This window comes from Cervus canadensis, chromosome 18, assembly GCF_019320065.1.
Source record: "Cervus canadensis isolate Bull #8, Minnesota chromosome 18, ASM1932006v1, whole genome shotgun sequence".
In the NCBI taxonomy this organism is placed as follows: Eukaryota; Metazoa; Chordata; class Mammalia; order Artiodactyla; family Cervidae; genus Cervus; species Cervus canadensis.
The window spans coordinates 17,994,377-18,011,978 of record NC_057403.1 but is presented as its reverse complement, the minus strand read 5'-3'; the positions used below and the strand labels follow the sequence as shown (position 1 = coordinate 18,011,978).

General features: G+C 52.8%; 2 protein-coding genes across 4 annotated transcripts; one reads left to right on the top strand and one right to left on the bottom strand.

Moving 5' to 3' along the window:
• Window positions 1-1,654: 1,654 nt before the first annotated feature.
• On the bottom strand, window positions 1,655-6,566 carry PPM1N (protein phosphatase, Mg2+/Mn2+ dependent 1N (putative)). Of its 2 annotated transcripts, none has more exons than XM_043435185.1 (5): window positions 5,034-6,566; window positions 3,882-3,999; window positions 3,700-3,805; window positions 3,556-3,616; window positions 1,655-2,025 (listed from the first exon to the last, which is right to left on the bottom strand). In XM_043435185.1, exons 1-5 carry the CDS (start codon window positions 5,946-5,948, stop codon window positions 1,969-1,971), a joined length of 1,257 nt encoding a protein of 418 aa, XP_043291120.1. In that variant the 5' UTR covers window positions 5,949-6,566; the 3' UTR covers window positions 1,655-1,968. The 2 variants fall into 2 exon arrangements, with proteins under 2 accessions (XP_043291120.1, XP_043291121.1); XM_043435186.1 differs by having other exon boundaries at window positions 5,205-6,566.
• A 581-nt stretch (window positions 6,567-7,147) lies between these two features.
• On the top strand, window positions 7,148-15,904 carry RTN2 (reticulon 2). 2 transcript variants are annotated; one of them, XM_043435183.1, is made up of 10 exons: window positions 7,148-7,395; window positions 9,269-9,313; window positions 9,437-9,907; window positions 10,015-10,272; window positions 12,709-12,916; window positions 13,260-13,398; window positions 13,549-13,618; window positions 13,749-13,795; window positions 15,070-15,128; window positions 15,406-15,904. In XM_043435183.1, the coding sequence occupies exons 1-10, from the start codon at window positions 7,362-7,364 to the stop codon at window positions 15,485-15,487; spliced, it is 1,413 nt and encodes a 470-aa protein (XP_043291118.1). In that variant the 5' UTR covers window positions 7,148-7,361; the 3' UTR covers window positions 15,488-15,904. The 2 variants fall into 2 exon arrangements, with proteins under 2 accessions (XP_043291118.1, XP_043291119.1); XM_043435184.1 differs by lacking the exons at window positions 15,070-15,128; window positions 15,406-15,904 and adding an exon at window positions 14,345-14,479 and having other exon boundaries at window positions 7,181-7,395.
• The last annotated feature ends 1,698 nt before the right edge of the window (window positions 15,905-17,602 follow it).

Genomic DNA, 17,602 nt, shown 5'->3' with positions numbered 1-17,602 from the left:
ATTCCTCTCTGGGTCTCAGCTTTCCCATCTGTGAAATGGGAAAGTGGTGCTTCTGTGTGCCACTTGCACTATAGTCAGCAAATGTTTTGGTAAAGATCCAAATAGGGACTTCCCCCGGTGGTCCAGTGGCTAAGACCACAAGTAGGGGGCCCGGGTTCCATCCCTGGTCAGGGAACTAGATTGCACGTGCTGCAAGTAAGACCCAGAGCAGCCAAATAAATAAATCCAAATAGAAAATATTTTAGGTATATTAGACATAGGTCCTCTTTTATGTATTTTTTTACAACCCTTTAAAAATGTAAAAATCATTCTAAGCTCAAGTGCTGTACAAAACAGGTGGCAAGACCCCAGCACTAGAGAAACTCTTGCATGTGTACACAGGAGTCTGATCAAGAATCTTTATGGCAGCAGCAATGTAAGGGTAAAAAACTGGAAACAACCTAAATATCCATCAAGAGGATGATGGGTGTTGAAACCATTCCATATCTCTTGTCTGAAGTGCTGAGAGGCAGCTGAAAAGAATGTGGTGTGTGCAAGTGGCAGGAAAGAAGGCTCCAACACATTATTGAGTAAAAGGAAACAAATTACCAAACGATACATAGGGTATGAGTAAAAATCAAGAAAACATTTTAAGGTACAATATATGTGTGTGTACTTGCCTAATAAAAGGTCTCGAAACATCCACTCCAAACTCATTGCAGGGATTACCAATAGGACAGTGAATGGCATCATGGAGAGTTTGATGGTCATAATCTCAAGCCTCATCTCTAAAATGCCAAGTTTGGGACTTCCCTGATGGTCCAGTGGTTAAGAATCCAACTGCCAGTGCTGGAGACACGGTTGGGGAAGATTTCCACGTGCCCTCAGGGCAACTAAGCCCATGTGCCACAACTACTGAGCCCAGTGCTCTAGAACCTCTGAGTTCAACTGCAGAGCCCATATGCCTCAACTACTAAAGCCCGTGTGCCCTAGATCCCAAGCGCCTGAAGTAACAGAACGCCTCCCTCACTGCTGTCAACTAGAGGATGCCCATGGGCAGCAATGAAGACCCAGTGCGAGCAAAATTTTAAAAAAGAAAGAAAGAAAATGTCAAGTTCAATCTTTCCTCTAGGCTTTCACACTAGCTGTTCCTTCTGCCCCAAGGGGTTTGTGCATGGCTGACTAGTTCTCTGTTAGGTTTCTATTCAGCTGTCCCCTCCTCAGAGGTCTTCACAAACCCCCCTGTCTAAAGTGACCATCCCCAGGTGGAAAATAGAGTGATTATGGGTGGGGACTTGTCATTGTATACCATTTTGTGCCCTGTGAATTTAAAACCAAGTGAACTTATTACCCATAGATAGCAATGTAAAAAACCAACATAGTTCCCTTAGATGTTTTCTTAATCACATCCCCCATCTCCTTTTTTTTTTTTCTAAGACCCTTGTCAGTGTCTGAGATGACCTTGTTATGGGTTCCCTTGTTTGCTGTTCCCCCACCCCGCCCACCCCCCACACCAGGAGGTTCCAGGAGGAGGAACTTCAGTGGGTCTGCCAGGTTGATGGCCATGAGCAGGGCCTTTTGCCCACAGCAGGTGCCCCATACATATTTGCCAAATGACAGAGCAAATAATGCCTATGGGTTTTTTTTTTTTCCCACAAGAAAAATATATTTTGAATTATGTAATTAAAATTTAATCATAAAAACTTTCCCCAACCTCCCTGCCAAATAGATGAAAAATAGGAAGCGAAGAGAAGGTTATTGAACTGGGTGTTTTTCAGGGTCCAGTCAGCTCTAATTATTAGACATTTGGTTTTGGGGTTTGGATTTTTTTTTTTTTTTCGGTCTAGCTGGTGGGTGGAATTTCCCCTCTCTCATAAGACGTCTTATGAGAGGGAAGTAGGAGAAAGGGAAATAAACGTTCTGGGGTTCCTCCATCAGCTTCTCTTCCTTCCGCTGGTCTGCATAACTGGGGAAGGGGAGTTCTCTTCCTTAATTCCGCTGAGGTCCCAGCTGGGCAGTGGGTTCCTCAGCCCCTTTCTGCCCCTTCTGTAAAAATAAAATGTGGAAGACGGTGAATAGGAACCCCTTCCTGCCTCTCAGTATTTACTCCCTGGTATTCACAATGCTCCACTTCTATTTTTTCCTTCGGGGAACCAACATTCCTCATCTCTTCAACCCCTCTGTTTTAGGGCGAGGGGACTCCAAGGCCAGGCATTAAGGGATGGGCCTGCCAGCCTGGCCAATCAGAGACACGTCGGGCACGTGACCCAGTGTGGCCAATGAGAAGCAGCTCTGGAACCGCGGCTGCCCGTACTGGGAAACGCATGCTCTCCCCACTGGGGATGTTAGGTTCCTGGGATGTGAGCCTGGAGCAGCAACTCTCTGCCACCTCATCTGGAGACCCTGCCAGGAAATGAAGCCAACTCAGAGAAAATAAAACTAACCGCATGACATCATTTGACAACTGGATGCAGTCATGCCTTAAGTCCCTGAACTCTTCAATTACACGGACCAGTAAATTCTCTGCTTTGTCTTCGCAGTTTAAATGAGGTTTCTGTCACAAATCAAAAGAATCCTTACGAAGTTCTCCTTTCTGCTGCTAAGAAATTATCCATACCCTCCGCCAAAGAGTAATAAATAACCCAGCTCTCTTCTCTGCCCTGCAAAGGCCTTCCAGTTTCCATTCTCACATTTCCTCCCAGACTTCCACCCCATACCTTAGCGTATATGGCTTCACCCACCACCTCCTTGGACATCTTCAAATAAGCTTTGTGATCCCATGGACTCTTGCCCACCAGGCTCCTCTGTCCATGGAATTTTCCAGGCAAGAGTACTGGAGTGGGTAGCCATTCCCTTCTCCAGGGGATCTTCTCAACCCAGGGATTGAACCCAAATCTGCTGCATTGCAGGCAGATTCTTTACTGTCTGAACCACTAGGGAAGCCCCCCAAATAGGGTATCTGGGCCCAATCCACAATCTCTCTCCTCTAAGACCTAGACCACCCTCAGAGATGTCCTGGTGGTCTCTGCAGTGCAGTCAAGTTGGTCATACATTCCGTAAATTTTTCGGCCTTATTCCTGGATGGAGGGGGTGGTGCTTGGGATGATGGCACTTCATGGAGCAATGTTGTTGTTGTTCAGTCGCTAAGTCATGTCCGATTCTTTGTGACCCCATGGGCTGCAGCAGGCAAGACTTCCACGTCCTTCACTACCTCCTGGAGTTTGCTCAAACTCATGTCCATTGAGTCGGTGATGCCATCCAACCATCTCATCTTCTGTTGCCCCCTTCTCCTCCTGCCCTCAATCTTTCCCAACATCAGGGTCTTTCCCAATGATGGAGCAAAGTCAGAGGCATATTTCTTGGAGAAGAAGCACAATCTTTTCTCTGCTTCTGCTTCCAACCCCACCCCCACCCCACCCCCCCACACCTATCACAATTCTTCAGGACCAGGTGTGAGAATTTATTAATATATTGGGCAAATCCACCCTGGCTGCAATTTCCCCATCACTTAAAGGAGTGGAGTGGGGGCCTGAATTACATGCTCCTGAGAAACATTAAAGAATACAGGGTCCTTACCACCCAGCGCTGTCTTGAGGCCTGGCAGAACTGAGAATAAGCTTCAGCGATGACTGTGGCCCTAGAGAGCAAAGGAAGACCTTCAGGAGGGCATCCTCCTCCTGCCAGCAACGCTCCCATTCCAACCTACCCCTCCCAACTCACTTGCAGTAGAGCCCTCCCCCAGGAGGTAAATCCGGGATGTCCTCAGAGGCCAGAGTCCTGAAAACTGTGTTCAAGCTGGGGGGCTCTGAGGCAGAGGCACACAGCTCTGAGAAAGAGACAAGAATTGTGGGGTTGCTTGGCTGGCAGACAACCCTTTCTGCTGGACTCCCAACACTGCTCACCTGCAACTCTGCGTCCCAGGGCTGCATCGAGCAGTACCTCCTTCCTGATGGCCTCCTCACAAGGTCTGGGAGCCCCTGGAAAGCAGACCAGGAGGCAGGTCATGTTGTCCAGGCTGCCCTGGAGAAGGTGGAGAAAAGAGAGCCTGGTGGAACACGTGTGAGGGCCAGGGCTCTATGCCTTGGGCAGCAGTTTCCCAACGTTCCCCTTGTTCTAGTGCCCCCTTCCCAATCTGGTTATGCGCATTTCTCGAAAGTACCACCTTTCTGCCACTCTAAAGCATGCCTTTCACAAAGACCAATTGCTTAGGCCTCGCCCTCTCCTTCTGTCCTAGCCCCACCCTGTCAAGGAGAACCACTTTGGCCACCTGATGCAAAGAGCCGACTCATTGGAAAAGATGCTGATGCTGGGAAAGATTGAGGGCAGGAGAAGGGGGCAACAGAAGATGAGATGGTTGGATGGCATCACCGACTCAGTGGACATGAGTTTGAGCAAACTCCAGGAGATAGTGATGGACAGGGAAGGCTGGTGTGCTGCCGTTCATGGGGTCGCAAAGAGTTGGACATAACTGAGCAACAGCAATGACAACTTCTCTTTTCCAAAGCTCCTCACACTATGCTGTTTAGCTGCTCTTCCTTCTGCCACTAATCACACCTCAGTACCTACCTCTAGGCCTAAGCGTTTGTGTTCAGTCACTTCAGTCGTATCCAATTCTTTGCCACCCCATGGACCGTGACCCACCAGGCTCCTCCGTCCGTGGAATTTTCCCGGCAAGAATACTGGAGTGGGTTGGCATTTCCTACTTCAGTGGATCTTCCCAACCCAGGAATCGAACCTGCGTCTCCTCCATCTCCTACATTGCAGGTGGATTCTTTACCACTGAACCACCTGGGAAGCCCTAAGAGCTGTCCCATTTCAAAAGACCACGCCCTTTCTCTTAAATCCTTCCTGCGTATCTATCCATAGCATCTTGTCTCCAGTCTTCCCTTAGTCTCCGCCCTCTGCATCTTTTGACCCTGACCCGTTCCTGCAGGCCCCGCCCCCTAATGTAGCCCCACTTATCCTCTAGTTTTACTTTAGCCTCTCCATCAAAGCTCCTCTTCCCTAAGTCCTGAGGTTCTTTCTTCAAAGATCTCAAACCCCGCCCCCAGGACCTTGCAAAGACACGTGTCCAACAGCTGCGCGCAGAGAAGCTCTGGGGCCAAGCCCAAACAGAGGCGCGATGCCACCAGTCCCGCTAGGGCAGACCCGGACATCGCATCCCACACGCCATCAGAAGCCAAGAGCATGAACTCGTCCTCCGCTTGGCGTGCCAGGGCGGTCACCTCAGGCTCCGCGGAAACGAGTTGCTGTTCTGGGGGCCTTCCCGGAGCCTCTTTGTAGGCAAAGTCTCCCAGTGCTCTGGACACTGCCAAAGAGCCCTCGAGGCGCCGACGGCTGATGGTGCCGCCCGCGTCATGGATGCGTTCACGTTCTCGGGGACGGAGGGGCCGATGGTCCTCGGTGCTGAAGGCCACGGCGCCGGCGCGACTCAGCACCGCGCGGGAGTCACCGCAGTGCGCCAGGTACAGAAAGCGCGGGGAAACCAGTAACGCCACAGCGGTGGAGCCACCCGGCTCGCCGCGGGGCCAGAGGGCACGCAGGCGCGCGTCTGCGCTCAGAAAGGCGCGGCGCAGTGCTTCGCACACGCCCTGGGGCTCGCTGGGCGCCGGGCCCAGCGCCTCGAGCACTTGGCCCTTCAGGTGGCGCGCGCCGAAGAGGGCGGCTCTTGCCCCGCCGTGGCCGTCGAGGACTGCGAAGAAGGCCCAACCCGGGGGCAGCCCGGGTAGCGCAAGCCAAGCGCAGTGAGCGTCCTCCATGTGTGCGCGCCAGCCCTGCACTGCGCTAGCCCCGAAGCGCAGACCCCACGCTGCCGCCGCACCCCCGTGCGGCCGCTGGGCGCAACGCGGCGCGTCTAGGAGGGACTGAGGCCGGTTGGGAGACCTGCATCCCTCCTCTTCTTCCTCCACCTCCTCTTCCTTGCGGGCTGGCCAAAGGAGACGTTCCAGCAGGCGGGCAAGGGCCGCCATCCTTCGGCCTGGGGATCAGGAAGGCTCCACCCTCTGCACCTGCTAACCATCCCCGCCCCACCCGCTCACTAATCCCCTGCCTTGTGACATCTTAAACCACCTAAATCTCCTTCCTATGCCCTTGACTTGCACTCAAGTCACTAGAAAGCGTTGAACTCTTAGGGCTTCCCTCTTCCGCATCTTCAAAGCGAGGCTTTGGGTTTGGATCAGAGAAAAATGACAATAGTGCCAATCTAGCACTGACCATAGCTACACATAATTTTACATCATCATCTCCGGTTTACCGGAGAGGAAGCCGTGTCACAGAAGTAAACAGTGTTATTGGGAAACGATTTCTAGAATCTGTATTCTCAACACAACACTCGGCTCCGGATACCCAGCCCTGCTCTGTCCAATCTTCTCCCATATCAGTGGTCCCATCCTGGGTTTCAAAAGCTTTCGATCCTTAACTTTTTTATTTCGACCTCTCGTTCTCTGTCTAGTCCCCGGGTTTCAGTCGCTTCTCTTCCAGGTCCCGCCCATCCATTCATACATACAGTGGCTCCAAATATTTGCTATCTCGACTGGACTCTAGCTCCGCCTCTTAGCTACAGGCCCAGCCCCCTCACTCCAGATTGCGCTCACCTTCTGAGCCAGACCAACTCCCTTGTTTGTTCTGCCTTATTCCCCCTAGGCCACGCCTCTAGCTCCTCTGTCTCGGACTGACTCCGCCCAACTCTGAATAATTCTAAATTAGCTTAAAGCCCTTCAAGTCTGAGCTCCTCCCCTTGTCTCAAAAGTTTCCAAGTAGTTTCTTCCCGCCCACTTTCCCATTCCCATTGAGATTCAAAGCTCATGCTTTATCTCCCAGCGGTAGAATCTTTGTACCCTCCCTTTATTGACACCTCTAGCTCCACCAGAACCGGGTCTGAGTTCCACGCCTCCATCCTCTCCGCCTAGGCTCCTGCATCGTTATCTCGCTGAGCCGGTCACCCCACTCTTGGCCCCACTCCGTACCCACCAAAGGCCCCGCCCTCCTCTCTCTAGACCCCGCCCTTCAGACCGCCTTCCGCGACTTCTCGGCCAGTAGCCTACTGCCCTGGCTCCGCCCCTCTATTAGGAAGGCCACACCCCTCCATCCTCCCGAGCTTTGCCCCGCCCCCTAGCCCTCCCTCAGTTTCCGCCCCCCGGTCTGTGGCCCCGCCCCTGGCCCCAGCGCTGCAGTGCCCCCCCTCAGCGGCCCCGCCCGCCCCTGCCGAGCCGAACTGAGGGCGGCGGCGGCGGCTGCTGGAGCGGCCCGGCAGGAGGAGGCGGCGAGGATGGCGGCGGCGGCGGCGGCGTCCTGGGCGCGGCGGAGATGAGCGCTCGCGGCCCCAGGCCCAAGGCGGCGTGGCCGGAGTGGGCGGGGGTCCCGATGCAGTCCCGAGGGGGGCCATGGGGCAGGTCCTGCCGGTCTTCGCCCACTGCAGTGAGTAGGGGGAGGCCCAGGCCTGGTGTGGGGCCCAGAGGCCCGGGTGGGCTCCTCTTCGGTTTCCCCTCCGACCTGGGCCGCGGGAGAGCCGAGATAGGGGAGGAGGTGAAGGAGACAAAGGAAGATCTGCCCTCCCCCATGTTCTGGCAGCGATGGGGGCGACTCGACCCGGAGAATCTGAGTGAGACTCGGCAGAGGTTGGGGGCACTGAGATAGCCGAAGGGGGGCGCGCTGGGCGCTTGGATGAGCTGCGGGGCTCCGCCCGGGGAAGAGGACGCGCTCCAGGAGCTGTCCCCTCGCCCTGGTGCTGGCCGCAGCCGGCGGGGAGGGGATTTCAATGGAGGGGTAGAGTCAGGATGGAGAAGAGGGGTCTGACTCCCCCTCCCCCGCATCACCCATCTTCGCATCCCACCTCCGTTTTCTGCCCAGAATCAGAGGCAGCCCCGGTCTCACCCGAAGTGTCCAATCCCCAGTCCCCAGGAAACAGACAATCTCTGGGTTGGGGCTAGGACTCCTGGATCCTTAGCTGGTTTTACCACTCCAGGTCTTTCATTCCTGGTCTCCTATTCCCCATCTGAGGAAATGAGGTGGGGGCGGGGGGCATGCGATTTCAATTTCCAAAAGGTATTGAGCATCTCCTGTAGGCAAAGCCCCAAGCTAGCTCTGAGAGGCTGAATTCCATAATTGACATTGCCTTGTCTAAGCCTCATGATTTCTGAACCCAGAGCTTTAATAGTCCTTGTCTAACATTCTCTGTCTCACACCCCCGAGGTTCTGAGAACTGGGGATTTCAACACTGACCTAGCCACTTGCATGTCTTGGGAGTCCAGATGCCAAGATTCTAAGAATTTGTTATTTCAACATTTTAGCGTATCATCCCTACATTCTAGGATCTTGTCCCTACCTGGGCTTACAAAGGAAGGCCCTTCGTCTTCTCCCCACCCCACCCCCCCCACCTTACCTCACTGCTCTCATCTCCCATTATCTTCCCATCAGTCACCCTGTTCCAGTCATATCTGCACACTTCTCTGTTCCTCAAATATGCAAAGCTTAGTGCTTGCCTCAGGGCCTTTGCACTGGCTTTTCCCTCTGCCTGGAAGACTTTTCCCTAGATATTCTCATGGCTTCATCACATGATTCAGATTTCTGCTCAAATGTCATCCAAGGAGTCTTCCTCACCAACCTGTCTGAAATAGCATCCCCTTATTTTCTCTTCCCTTTCTGTGATTTTTCTCCATACACTTAGCACCCAACACCATAAGTTTAATTGTCTGTGTCTATCTCCCCTATAGAGTGTAAGCTCTGTAAGACTAGGGGTTTTGTTTACAGTTGTATTTTCAGGATCTAAAATAGTGACTGGCATTTATTAAGCACTCAAATAGTGGTTGTTGAAAGAATTAATGAACTGAAACCTCCTAAAAGCCTCCTAAAATCCCTAAGGGCTTCCCAGGTGGCGCTGTTGGTAAAGTACCCGCTTGCCAATGCAGGAGACGTAAGAGACGCGGGTTTGATTCCTGGGTTGGGAAGATCTGCTGGAGGAGGGCACAGCAACCCGCTTCAGTATTCTTGTCTGGAGAATCCCATGGACAAAGGTGCCTGGGGGGCTACAGTCCATGGGATCGCAAAGAGTCAGACACTACTGAAGCAATGCTTAAAGACTCTAAGATCAAGATTCCTGGATGTGAACTTCCAAGACTGAGCTTCAGATAACAGGGATAGGAAGGTTTTACAGTCTGTATGCAGAATGTTCTAAAGGTCCTGTGATGAAAATTCTAAGATTCCTTAATTCAGACAAGTTTCCAGGACTGGCTCGCTACTGTAACTCGGGCAGTCTAAACTTCTAAGAGTCTTCGATATTTTCCTCTTGCAGAAGAAGCTCCATCTACAGCTTCATCTACCCCTGACTCCACAGAAGGTAAACAAAGAGGGAGGACGTGAGAGTGTAACTTGAAGGGGACTCACAGCTGGGCCAAGGGGTTAAGGGGAGTGGGTCAGGGTCTTCGTCAGAGGAGCTCATGCCCTCCTTTGCTCGTGGCAGGAGGGAACGACGATTCGGATTTTCGGGAGCTGCATACAGCCCGGGAATTCTCGGAGGACGACGAGGAGGAGACCACGTCGCAGGACTGGGGCACTCCCCGGGAGCTGACCTTCTCCTACATCGCCTTCGACGGTGTGGTGGGCTCAGGGGCTCGCAGGGAATCAGCCGCTCGCCGCCCACGGCCCCAGGGCCGCTCAGTCTCGGAGCCGCGAGACCCGCCCCCTCAGCCTGGCCTGGGCGACAGCTTGGAAAGCATCCCCAGCCTGAGTCAATCCCCGGAGCCAGGGCGTCGAGGTGACCCCAGTTCTGCCCCTCCAGCTGAGCGCCCCCCGGAGGACCTGGGGCTTCAGCTGGATCAACTGGGCTGGGCGACCCGGGGAGCAGGGACTGGGGAGGACTCTGCCACCAGTAGCTCCACTCCGCTGGAAGACGAGGAGCCCGAAGGATCAGTGGCTGGAGAGGGTGGGAAAGGTGAGATGTCTGAGGTGCTGAGACTGAAGCCACAAGGGGTGGGTGGTTTCTCTCCTTAGGGCACCTCCAAAGCAAAAGCTCACAGCCTTCTCTCTCTAACGCACCAGAATTGGACCTACCACTCGGATTCGTTCAGTCCTCGCCGCTGGAAGTCTTTACTCCACAGCCCAGCCCTGTCTCTGGGATCCCCCAGACCCCCACCCCATCCCCACCTCGATCCCGGGATTCGAACTCTTGGCCGGATGAGCCCTTGCTGGACGAGAAGGAGGAAGAGCCGTGGGGGCAGCTGGAGCAGGAGCCAATCACGGGGCAGTGCCTCGATAGCACGGACCAATCAGAATTCACACTGGAATCACACGTTCTAGGTAAACTCCGCGAGGGAACGTGCTACTTTGGACCACTGGGAGGGTGGATGATTGATATTTAAAGGCACCAACCTCCTGAAGGAACTGAGGAGAGTGGAGAAACGGAGGAGGTATTGCTATTGGCAGGAGATTATAAACTCTACCCTTAAAAAAAGTCCCGTTACCTAAGATTGCCACTGGCTCTTTTTATATAGCTGCCCCGCCCACTCGATAAATTAGCCCGCCCATTGAGGGTTTAGGATTGGGATTGGCTAATTGCTAAAAAAAAAAAAAAAAAGCACTACACTCTTGTAGTGCTCCCCCTAGAGGCTGATTTTGGACTGGCCGAATCCCTGAAAAAGGAAGGTTCTCTGTTCTGAATGTGGCCACCCGGCTCGTAAAAGTAAACTCGGAGCCTTTTAAAACCTTTCCTCTTCCCTGACCGCTAGCATTGGCAAATTGTAAATAGACCCGCCTTGCTTTAAAGTATGCTCAGTCTCCATGAACGGTTCCTATAGGTTGGTTGTAGACATCCCTGCTTTCGGCTGTTTACAAAGAGAGCCACACCGTTTTGGAATTGTTCCCACCTCTATGGAGAGCCATTGGCTGGGTACAAAGGGGGCCCCGCCCCCTATTCCCTCCCTCCGGGTTCCACTGAAGTGGGCAAAATCCCTGAGAAGCAGCGGTGTCTGTAGCCTCTCACTCGGAGGAGCCGAGATGGGGAGTAAAGGTGGGCTTTCGGGGCGGGCTGGGACGCTGGGACGCGAGGGCTGGGGGACCATGGAAAGGGCCCCAGATTCGCTTTTGTCGCCCTCAACTCTGGGGGATGTTTCCTCTTGGTCCCAGACTCCCCAGAAATGCAGGCTGGGGATGAGGGGCTGTGGGGGTACCTAGGGAGGGCGTGGTGGGAATGTGGGGTCCCCTCTCTCTCCAGCCGGAGCTTTGGGGCCCGAGAGCAGCGAGGCCCCCTCCCCCCAGCCTCTGGTCCAGGCGGCGCTGTCACTCCGTAGCCGGACAGGCCAGCACAGCTGCGGGAGAGGCTCCCTCCCCCCAGCGTGCCTAAACTTAGCCCCCGCCTCAGACGACCCGGCCCCTCCCCCACCCAGTGGCGCAGGCCTTGGGGAGCCTGCAGGGGAGGGGTTGAGGGGAGACCTACCCTAGTTACAGTAGATGGGAGGATGTGTAAGGGAGGATGCGGAAGTGAGGAGTGTCAGACTCTGAGGGGGGACTGGTTGGGATGGGTCAGTTTGAGTGCAGTAAGGGTGGTAGGATGGAAACAATCCAGAAATAGATGGCAGGGAACCAGGCTCTCAGTTCACGGCTCAAAGGGGAGCCGATTATAGGGAAAGCTGTTAAAAGTTAAGATGCGTGAGATGAAACGTGGTCCAAAGGCCACTGATCAAAGTTTAGGCTGGGCTTGGGATGTGAGTTAGAAATTTGAGTTAGAGTCTAGGAAGGAGAATGATGTCATTAATACATTTAGGACTCAGATATGTGTGTTGGTAGGGGTATCAGGGAGATGTTACTTTATACCCCTCAGGGTGCATAAAATAAAAAGAACAATAACACCCATTGCTGGGCAGGATGCTGGGGAAAGGTCACTTTCATTTCACAGAAAAAAGGATTGTTAGACTCTTGTTTGTAAGCAATCCGATAAAATTTATGATACTTGAAAATACAAAATTAGTCCACCCTGTGATTTGACCCCTGGGATTGTATCTCAGAAATAGAACCTCCTGGAGGTAAGAATATCTACAGGAGGCTGTTGTTTGCAGTACTGTCTAGGAAGGGGATGGGGGGGGACAAAATAAATGGCCTGGTAATACATACGTGGTTGAATAAAATGAATAATGGTGTAGCTACACCATGGAATATTGTGTAGCCCTTAAAAAGAATGAATTAAAAGCTGTTCCAGTTGACCAGAAGAGAATTCTAGGAGAAAAAGTAGAGTGAGATATGCATGATGCAGAAGAATGATTTTTTTCACCCAAACTTCCATTCACACATAATCTATGGGCAGGAGTAAGCTTGTGGGGACTCGCTAGACAGTTAACTTGAGTTTTCCAGGAGGCATGCATGGAATGAAAGTGTTAGTTGCTCAGTCATGTCTGACTCTTTGTGACCCCATGGACTGTAGCCCACCAGGCTCCTCTGTCCCTGGGAGTCTTCAGGCAAGAATGCTGGAGTGGGTAGCCTTTCCCTTCTCTAAGGGATCTTCCTGACCCAGGGATCGAATCCAGGTCTTCCACATGGCAGGCAGATTCTTTACTGTCTGAGTCACCAGGAAAGCCCTAGCATGGAATAAAACAAGACAAATAAAAATCTGGAAATTGGGTTAAGGCTCCCACAGGTGTGTCAAGAGGTCATGGTTCAGCCCCAAGACAGGAAGTAGGAGGTCAAGAGGTCAGCCAGGGCAGCTCCAAACCCCAGCCTGATTGCTGCCCCCTCCCTCCACAGTGGCGGACCTGCTGTACTGGAAGGACACGAGGACGTCAGGAGTGGTCTTCACAGGCCTCATGATCTCCCTGCTAAGCCTCCTGCATTTTAGCATCGTGTCCGTGGCCGCCCACGTGGCCCTGTTGCTGCTCTGCGGCACCATCTCTCTCAGGGTTTACCGAAAAGTGCTGCAGGCCTTGCACCGGGGGGACGGCGCCAACCCCTTCCAGTGAGAAGCCCCAGCCCGGCCCCCCACCCCTTATCTCTGTCCAGACCCTAGCGCTGACCCATGACCTCAGATCAGGCACTGACTTCTCAGTCTGGCCCCGACCCATCCTCTTCCCCTTCCTGATACCCTGACATTAAACTGGACTCTGACCCTTGGCTTCCAGCCCTGACCTCTGACCCTAACCTCTGATCCTTAATCCTTGATCCCATCTCCTGACCCTGACCTCCACCCTACCCCTCCACACCTGGCCTCCTCCCCAACCCTCATTTCTGGCCCTTGTCTTGGGCATCACCCTGGGCCCCCTCCACCCACCGAGTCGCCTCACACACCTCTGTCCTCTCAGGGCCTACCTGGACGTGGACCTGACCCTGACTGGCGAGCAGACTGAACGTTTGTCCCAGCAGATTGCCTCCCGCGTGGTCTCTGCGGCCATACAGCTGCGGCATTTCTTCCTGGTAGAAGACCTCGTGGACTCCCTCAAGGTGCCCTGAAGCCCCCCCACCTCCCTCCTGGGTCCCCAGCATTCACCTCCTTGCCCCTGGTGGGGTGGAGGGGGAGGAGGGCCATTGCTGGGTGAGCTCTCAGCCTGGGTGCACCCTGTAGGCACTGCTGACCCTCACCCTCACCCTCAGCTGGCCCTTCTCTTCTACATCTTGACCTTCGTGGGTGCCGTCTTCAATGGTTTGACTCTTCTCATTCTGGGTGAGCTGGGTAGGCTGTGGAGGGCAGGGTGGGGAGGTGGGCCACTGGGGCTTGGTGGGGGACAGGGTCATGAATGGAACTGTTAATCTCCGGGGAGTACCCTGACCCCCCCCCATCTCTGTGTCCGCAGGAGTGATCGGTGTATTCACAGTCCCTCTGCTATATCGACAGCACCAGGTGAGTGTGACAGGCCTTCAGTTGGCAGTACCCCAACCAAACACAACTGGTCTGATCGCCCCCTGCCCCCCCAGCAGCCAGGGTCGATGACAAATGTCCCAGCCCAAGATGAGAGGACCAGCTGGTGTTCCTACCCCGACAGAGTCAGGGTCTGACTGACACGTGCCAGGCACAGCTGGTCTGCCTGCTGCCCTTCCTCCATGCAGCTAGAGTCTACCTAACACATTTCAATAGTCAGAGACAGGCATTTTGGTTGGTGTCCCATGACAGAGCCAGTGGCAGAGCCAGGATCTAGCTGATGTATCCCAACCCAAGGCAAGTGGACTCACCAATGCTCCTCCTCAACAATGATGCAAGGCCTGCCTTGACATGTCCTAGTTCCGGAGAAGGAGCCTGACTGGTGTCTTTTCTCCCTGACACAGCAGGAGGCCAAACAACAGTCAACCTAGCTAGAAACAGGCAGACAGGTGAACGCCTCCTCCTGACAGCCTGATACCCTCTGTCCCTGTGATACCACCAGGGACTGACAAACACATATTCCATTTGCAGACAGACACAGACTGATGCCGTCTATCCCTACACATAGCCTGGGTCTGACTGGCACCCATCCCAGCCAATCAGGTGGACTGACTGATGCCCTCACTCCCTGAAACTGCGAGGGACTGACATTTCAGTTAAATCAGGTGGGATGTCCGTTACCCAGAACACTGACAGAACCAGGGCCAACTGACATACATCCTATCCAGAGACAGACAGATGGACCGCATTCCATTTTTTACATTCTCCAGCACAGCTGAGAGCCCAGGGATGCCCATCCCTGCCAGGGATAGAGTCCTAACTAACTCCCTCACATGCTGGAATCACCGAGACTCACAAAGTCAGCTAATGTTGTGAATTAAACTAGTATTTAAATCAATCCACTCAGGGACTTGACAAGCAACACCAATGCCCTCTGCTCTTACGCTGTCCCTAAACACACATACATACACACATCTCAAAGATTAACAATAGTGCCTAGGACACAAACTCACTGGCAAATTCTTGTGTCTGCCCATCATCCCTTCCTACACAGAGTGTGGTCCAATCAGCTTGACACTTTAACTTGGACTTCTGACTTACAAGGGTATTTTATTAGGTTTAGAGTTGAAGGTGGCATGGTGGGCCACTCCCCCCAACTCCTGATTTGAGTCGGGGGAGGAAGCAGCCTCCTTAATGAATTAGGGAGAAGAGCAACCTCCAATCTCTCCTTTCACCCCTTTTCTTCATCCCCCCAGGCCCAGATTGATCAGTATGTGGGATTGGTGACCAATCAGTTGAGCCACATCAAAGCTAAGTAAGTGCATGTGGTGGAGATGGATGGGATGGGGAATGGGGAAACTTGGGAACGTTCCTCTTGCCCCCTTTGCACCCCCACCTCCCCATATTCCTTATCCCTAAATCTCCTGGGGTTGAATATCTCCTTCCTAAAAGCTAAGAGACAATTCCATCGCAGGCCAGTAGGTGGAGGGTTGGGGCTGGTTTGGGCCCTAGGTTCCTCCTTCCAGTTTTCCCTTTAGTTCTCAGTTATCCTCTCTTGCCCCACCCCTTGACTCCACCTGTTTCTCCCTCAGGATCCGAGCTAAGATCCCAGGGACCGGAGCCCTTGCCTCGGTAGCAGCTGCAGTCTCCGGACCCAAAGCCAAAGCCGAATGAAAGAGGTGTCTCTGCCTGCGGGACGCCTGCCCCCACCCCCTGTAGCCCTCTGCCCTCTTCCATCTCCCTTCCATCCCTGCCCTCATTCAGCCTCAGCCCGAGCCATTTCCCAGTGGGTGTCAGGATCACTCACACCAGGGAGTTTGCGCAAATTGCCTGAGCGGTCAGGACTACATTTCCCAAGAGGCTCTGCTCTAGGAGTCCAAGGAAAGCGAGGCACCTTGGCCGCGGGCCTGCTGGGACTTGTAGTTGCCTAGACAGGGCACACGCCCTGCACTTCCGTGACCCCACCGCTGGAGGCGCCGTGAGGGCTTGGTGTCTCTTTCGACGCCACTAGCCCCAACGCTGGGGCTTTGCATGGGGCCCAGGGGAGGCCTGAGCTTGGATTTACACTGTAATAAAGACTTCTGTGGAAAACCCAAGGCCTCCTGTGCTTCCAGCCCCCTCCAGCTTTCATATTCTGCCCTGAAAAGCGCGTAAGTGATTCTCAAGAAGGAACCTTCCCCATCTCTGCAGAAGAAGAATCGAGAGGCGACGGATCCCAGGGCTCGTCAGGCCTTGACAGTCGCTTTCCACGCCTGTACTCCTGGCAGACAGCACTAGGCGATCCCCACACTCCGCCTGCTGTGCTCCCATCTCACCTGAGTCCCAGACCCATGTATCCAGCTGCCTTCTGGAGGACTCCCCCCTCAAATCTATCCAAACCTCTTCCTGGTCTTACCTGATTTCCAAGTCCGGGAGTCCCCCTCCTGTCCACCAGAGACCCAGATTTGGCCCTGGGCTCCTACTCCCTCATCTATTCAGTCTTGAAGCCACGTCTATTCACTCTCTCAAACGTCTCTCATCCACCCACTTCTCTCTATTCCAAATGCCTTGGGAATAAACACAGGGCCTCGTGGCTTCTGGGCCTCGGTTTCCAAAACTAAACCGGGGCAAGAGGAGGCAGGAAGCTCGAGTCTACAGACCAGGGATCCTGGGACTTCCTTGGAGGTCCAGTGGTTGAGACGCTGTGCTTCCCCAGAGGGGGCCGTGGGTTCGATCCCTCCTGGGGGAAATAAGATCCCGCAGACTTTGCAGAAGGACCAAAAAATAGGAAAAACAACAACAAACCAATAGATTGGATTTGAATCAACTTTTCTACTTTTCAACTATGTGACCTTGAGCAGGAAGCCTCCCTTTCTTCAAATGAAAAGTTGTCACCCTAAACTACCTACATCCCACTCAGTTCCTTGGACCTTGATGATCTATATATCATCTGTTCTGCTAGTTGACTATTTTGTTCTTTTTTGCCATATCACATTGCTTGTAGAATTCAACCCCCCGACTAAGGATCAAGCAAGGGCCCTTGGCAGTGAGAGCACGGAGTCCTAACCACTGGACCACAAGGGAATTCCCTAAATTGTTTTATTAAAAAATAAAGCAGGGAATTCCCTGGTGGTCCAGTGGCTAAGACTCTGCGCTCCTGATACAGGGGGGCTGGGTTCGATCCCTGGTCAGGGAACTAGATCCCACATGCCACAACTAAGACTCTATGCAGCCAAATGAATAAAAATAAATGTTAAAAAAAAATAATAAAAAATAAAGCAAACGTCTTTTAAAATGAAATATTACTCCCACCACTAAGGAAGTCAGTATCCCTTGCCAGCAATCGAAGATAACAGTTAAACATAAAACTATTACTGTTTAAAATGTTTACTTGAAAAATAAATAAATAAAATGTTTATTTGTGCATCACTTAAAATCTTGCCTCTAGTGAGACATGTCACATTTTACAAGATATATAATAATGTTACAAGAGTGGTAGTTACAGTCTCAGTTTTTGTATACAGGGGTTGCCTAGCAGCAGCTTCCTACTTAAAAGAAAGAGTACTTGAGGGGCTTCTCCTGAATCTGGATTTGGCAAGCAGGGGCAGTGTTTTGTTTTTGTTTTTTAGGGGCAATGTTTTAAACCTCCAAATAAAATAGTAACACTTCCTAAAGATATTTTTTTTTCCTAAAGATATTTTTATTGATACTTTCTATAAGTCGAAGTGTCTGTTTGTCTTTATCAAAAACTGGAGAAAGAGGGACTGGTTGAGATTATGGATACAAGAATGTCTAAAGCCCCCGAGCCCA

Coding starts and splice junctions, on each gene's coding strand:
- PPM1N (XM_043435185.1), bottom strand. CDS start 5,948: ATGGCGGCCCTTGCCCGCCTGCTGGAACGTCTCCTTTGGCCAGCCCGC. Junction 3,806..3,881: donor CCTGGGACGCAGAGTTGCAG/GTGAGCAGTGTT, acceptor TCTCTTTCTCAG/AGCTGTGTGCCTCTGCCTCA. Junction 2,026..3,555: donor CCTCAAGACAGCGCTGGGTG/GTAAGGACCCTG, acceptor TTATTTTTACAG/AAGGGGCAGAAAGGGGCTGA.
- RTN2 (XM_043435183.1), top strand. CDS start 7,362: ATGGGGCAGGTCCTGCCGGTCTTCGCCCACTGCA. Junction 9,314..9,436: donor TACCCCTGACTCCACAGAAG/GTAAACAAAGAG, acceptor TGCTCGTGGCAG/GAGGGAACGACGATTCGGAT. Junction 9,908..10,014: donor GGCTGGAGAGGGTGGGAAAG/GTGAGATGTCTG, acceptor CTAACGCACCAG/AATTGGACCTACCACTCGGA.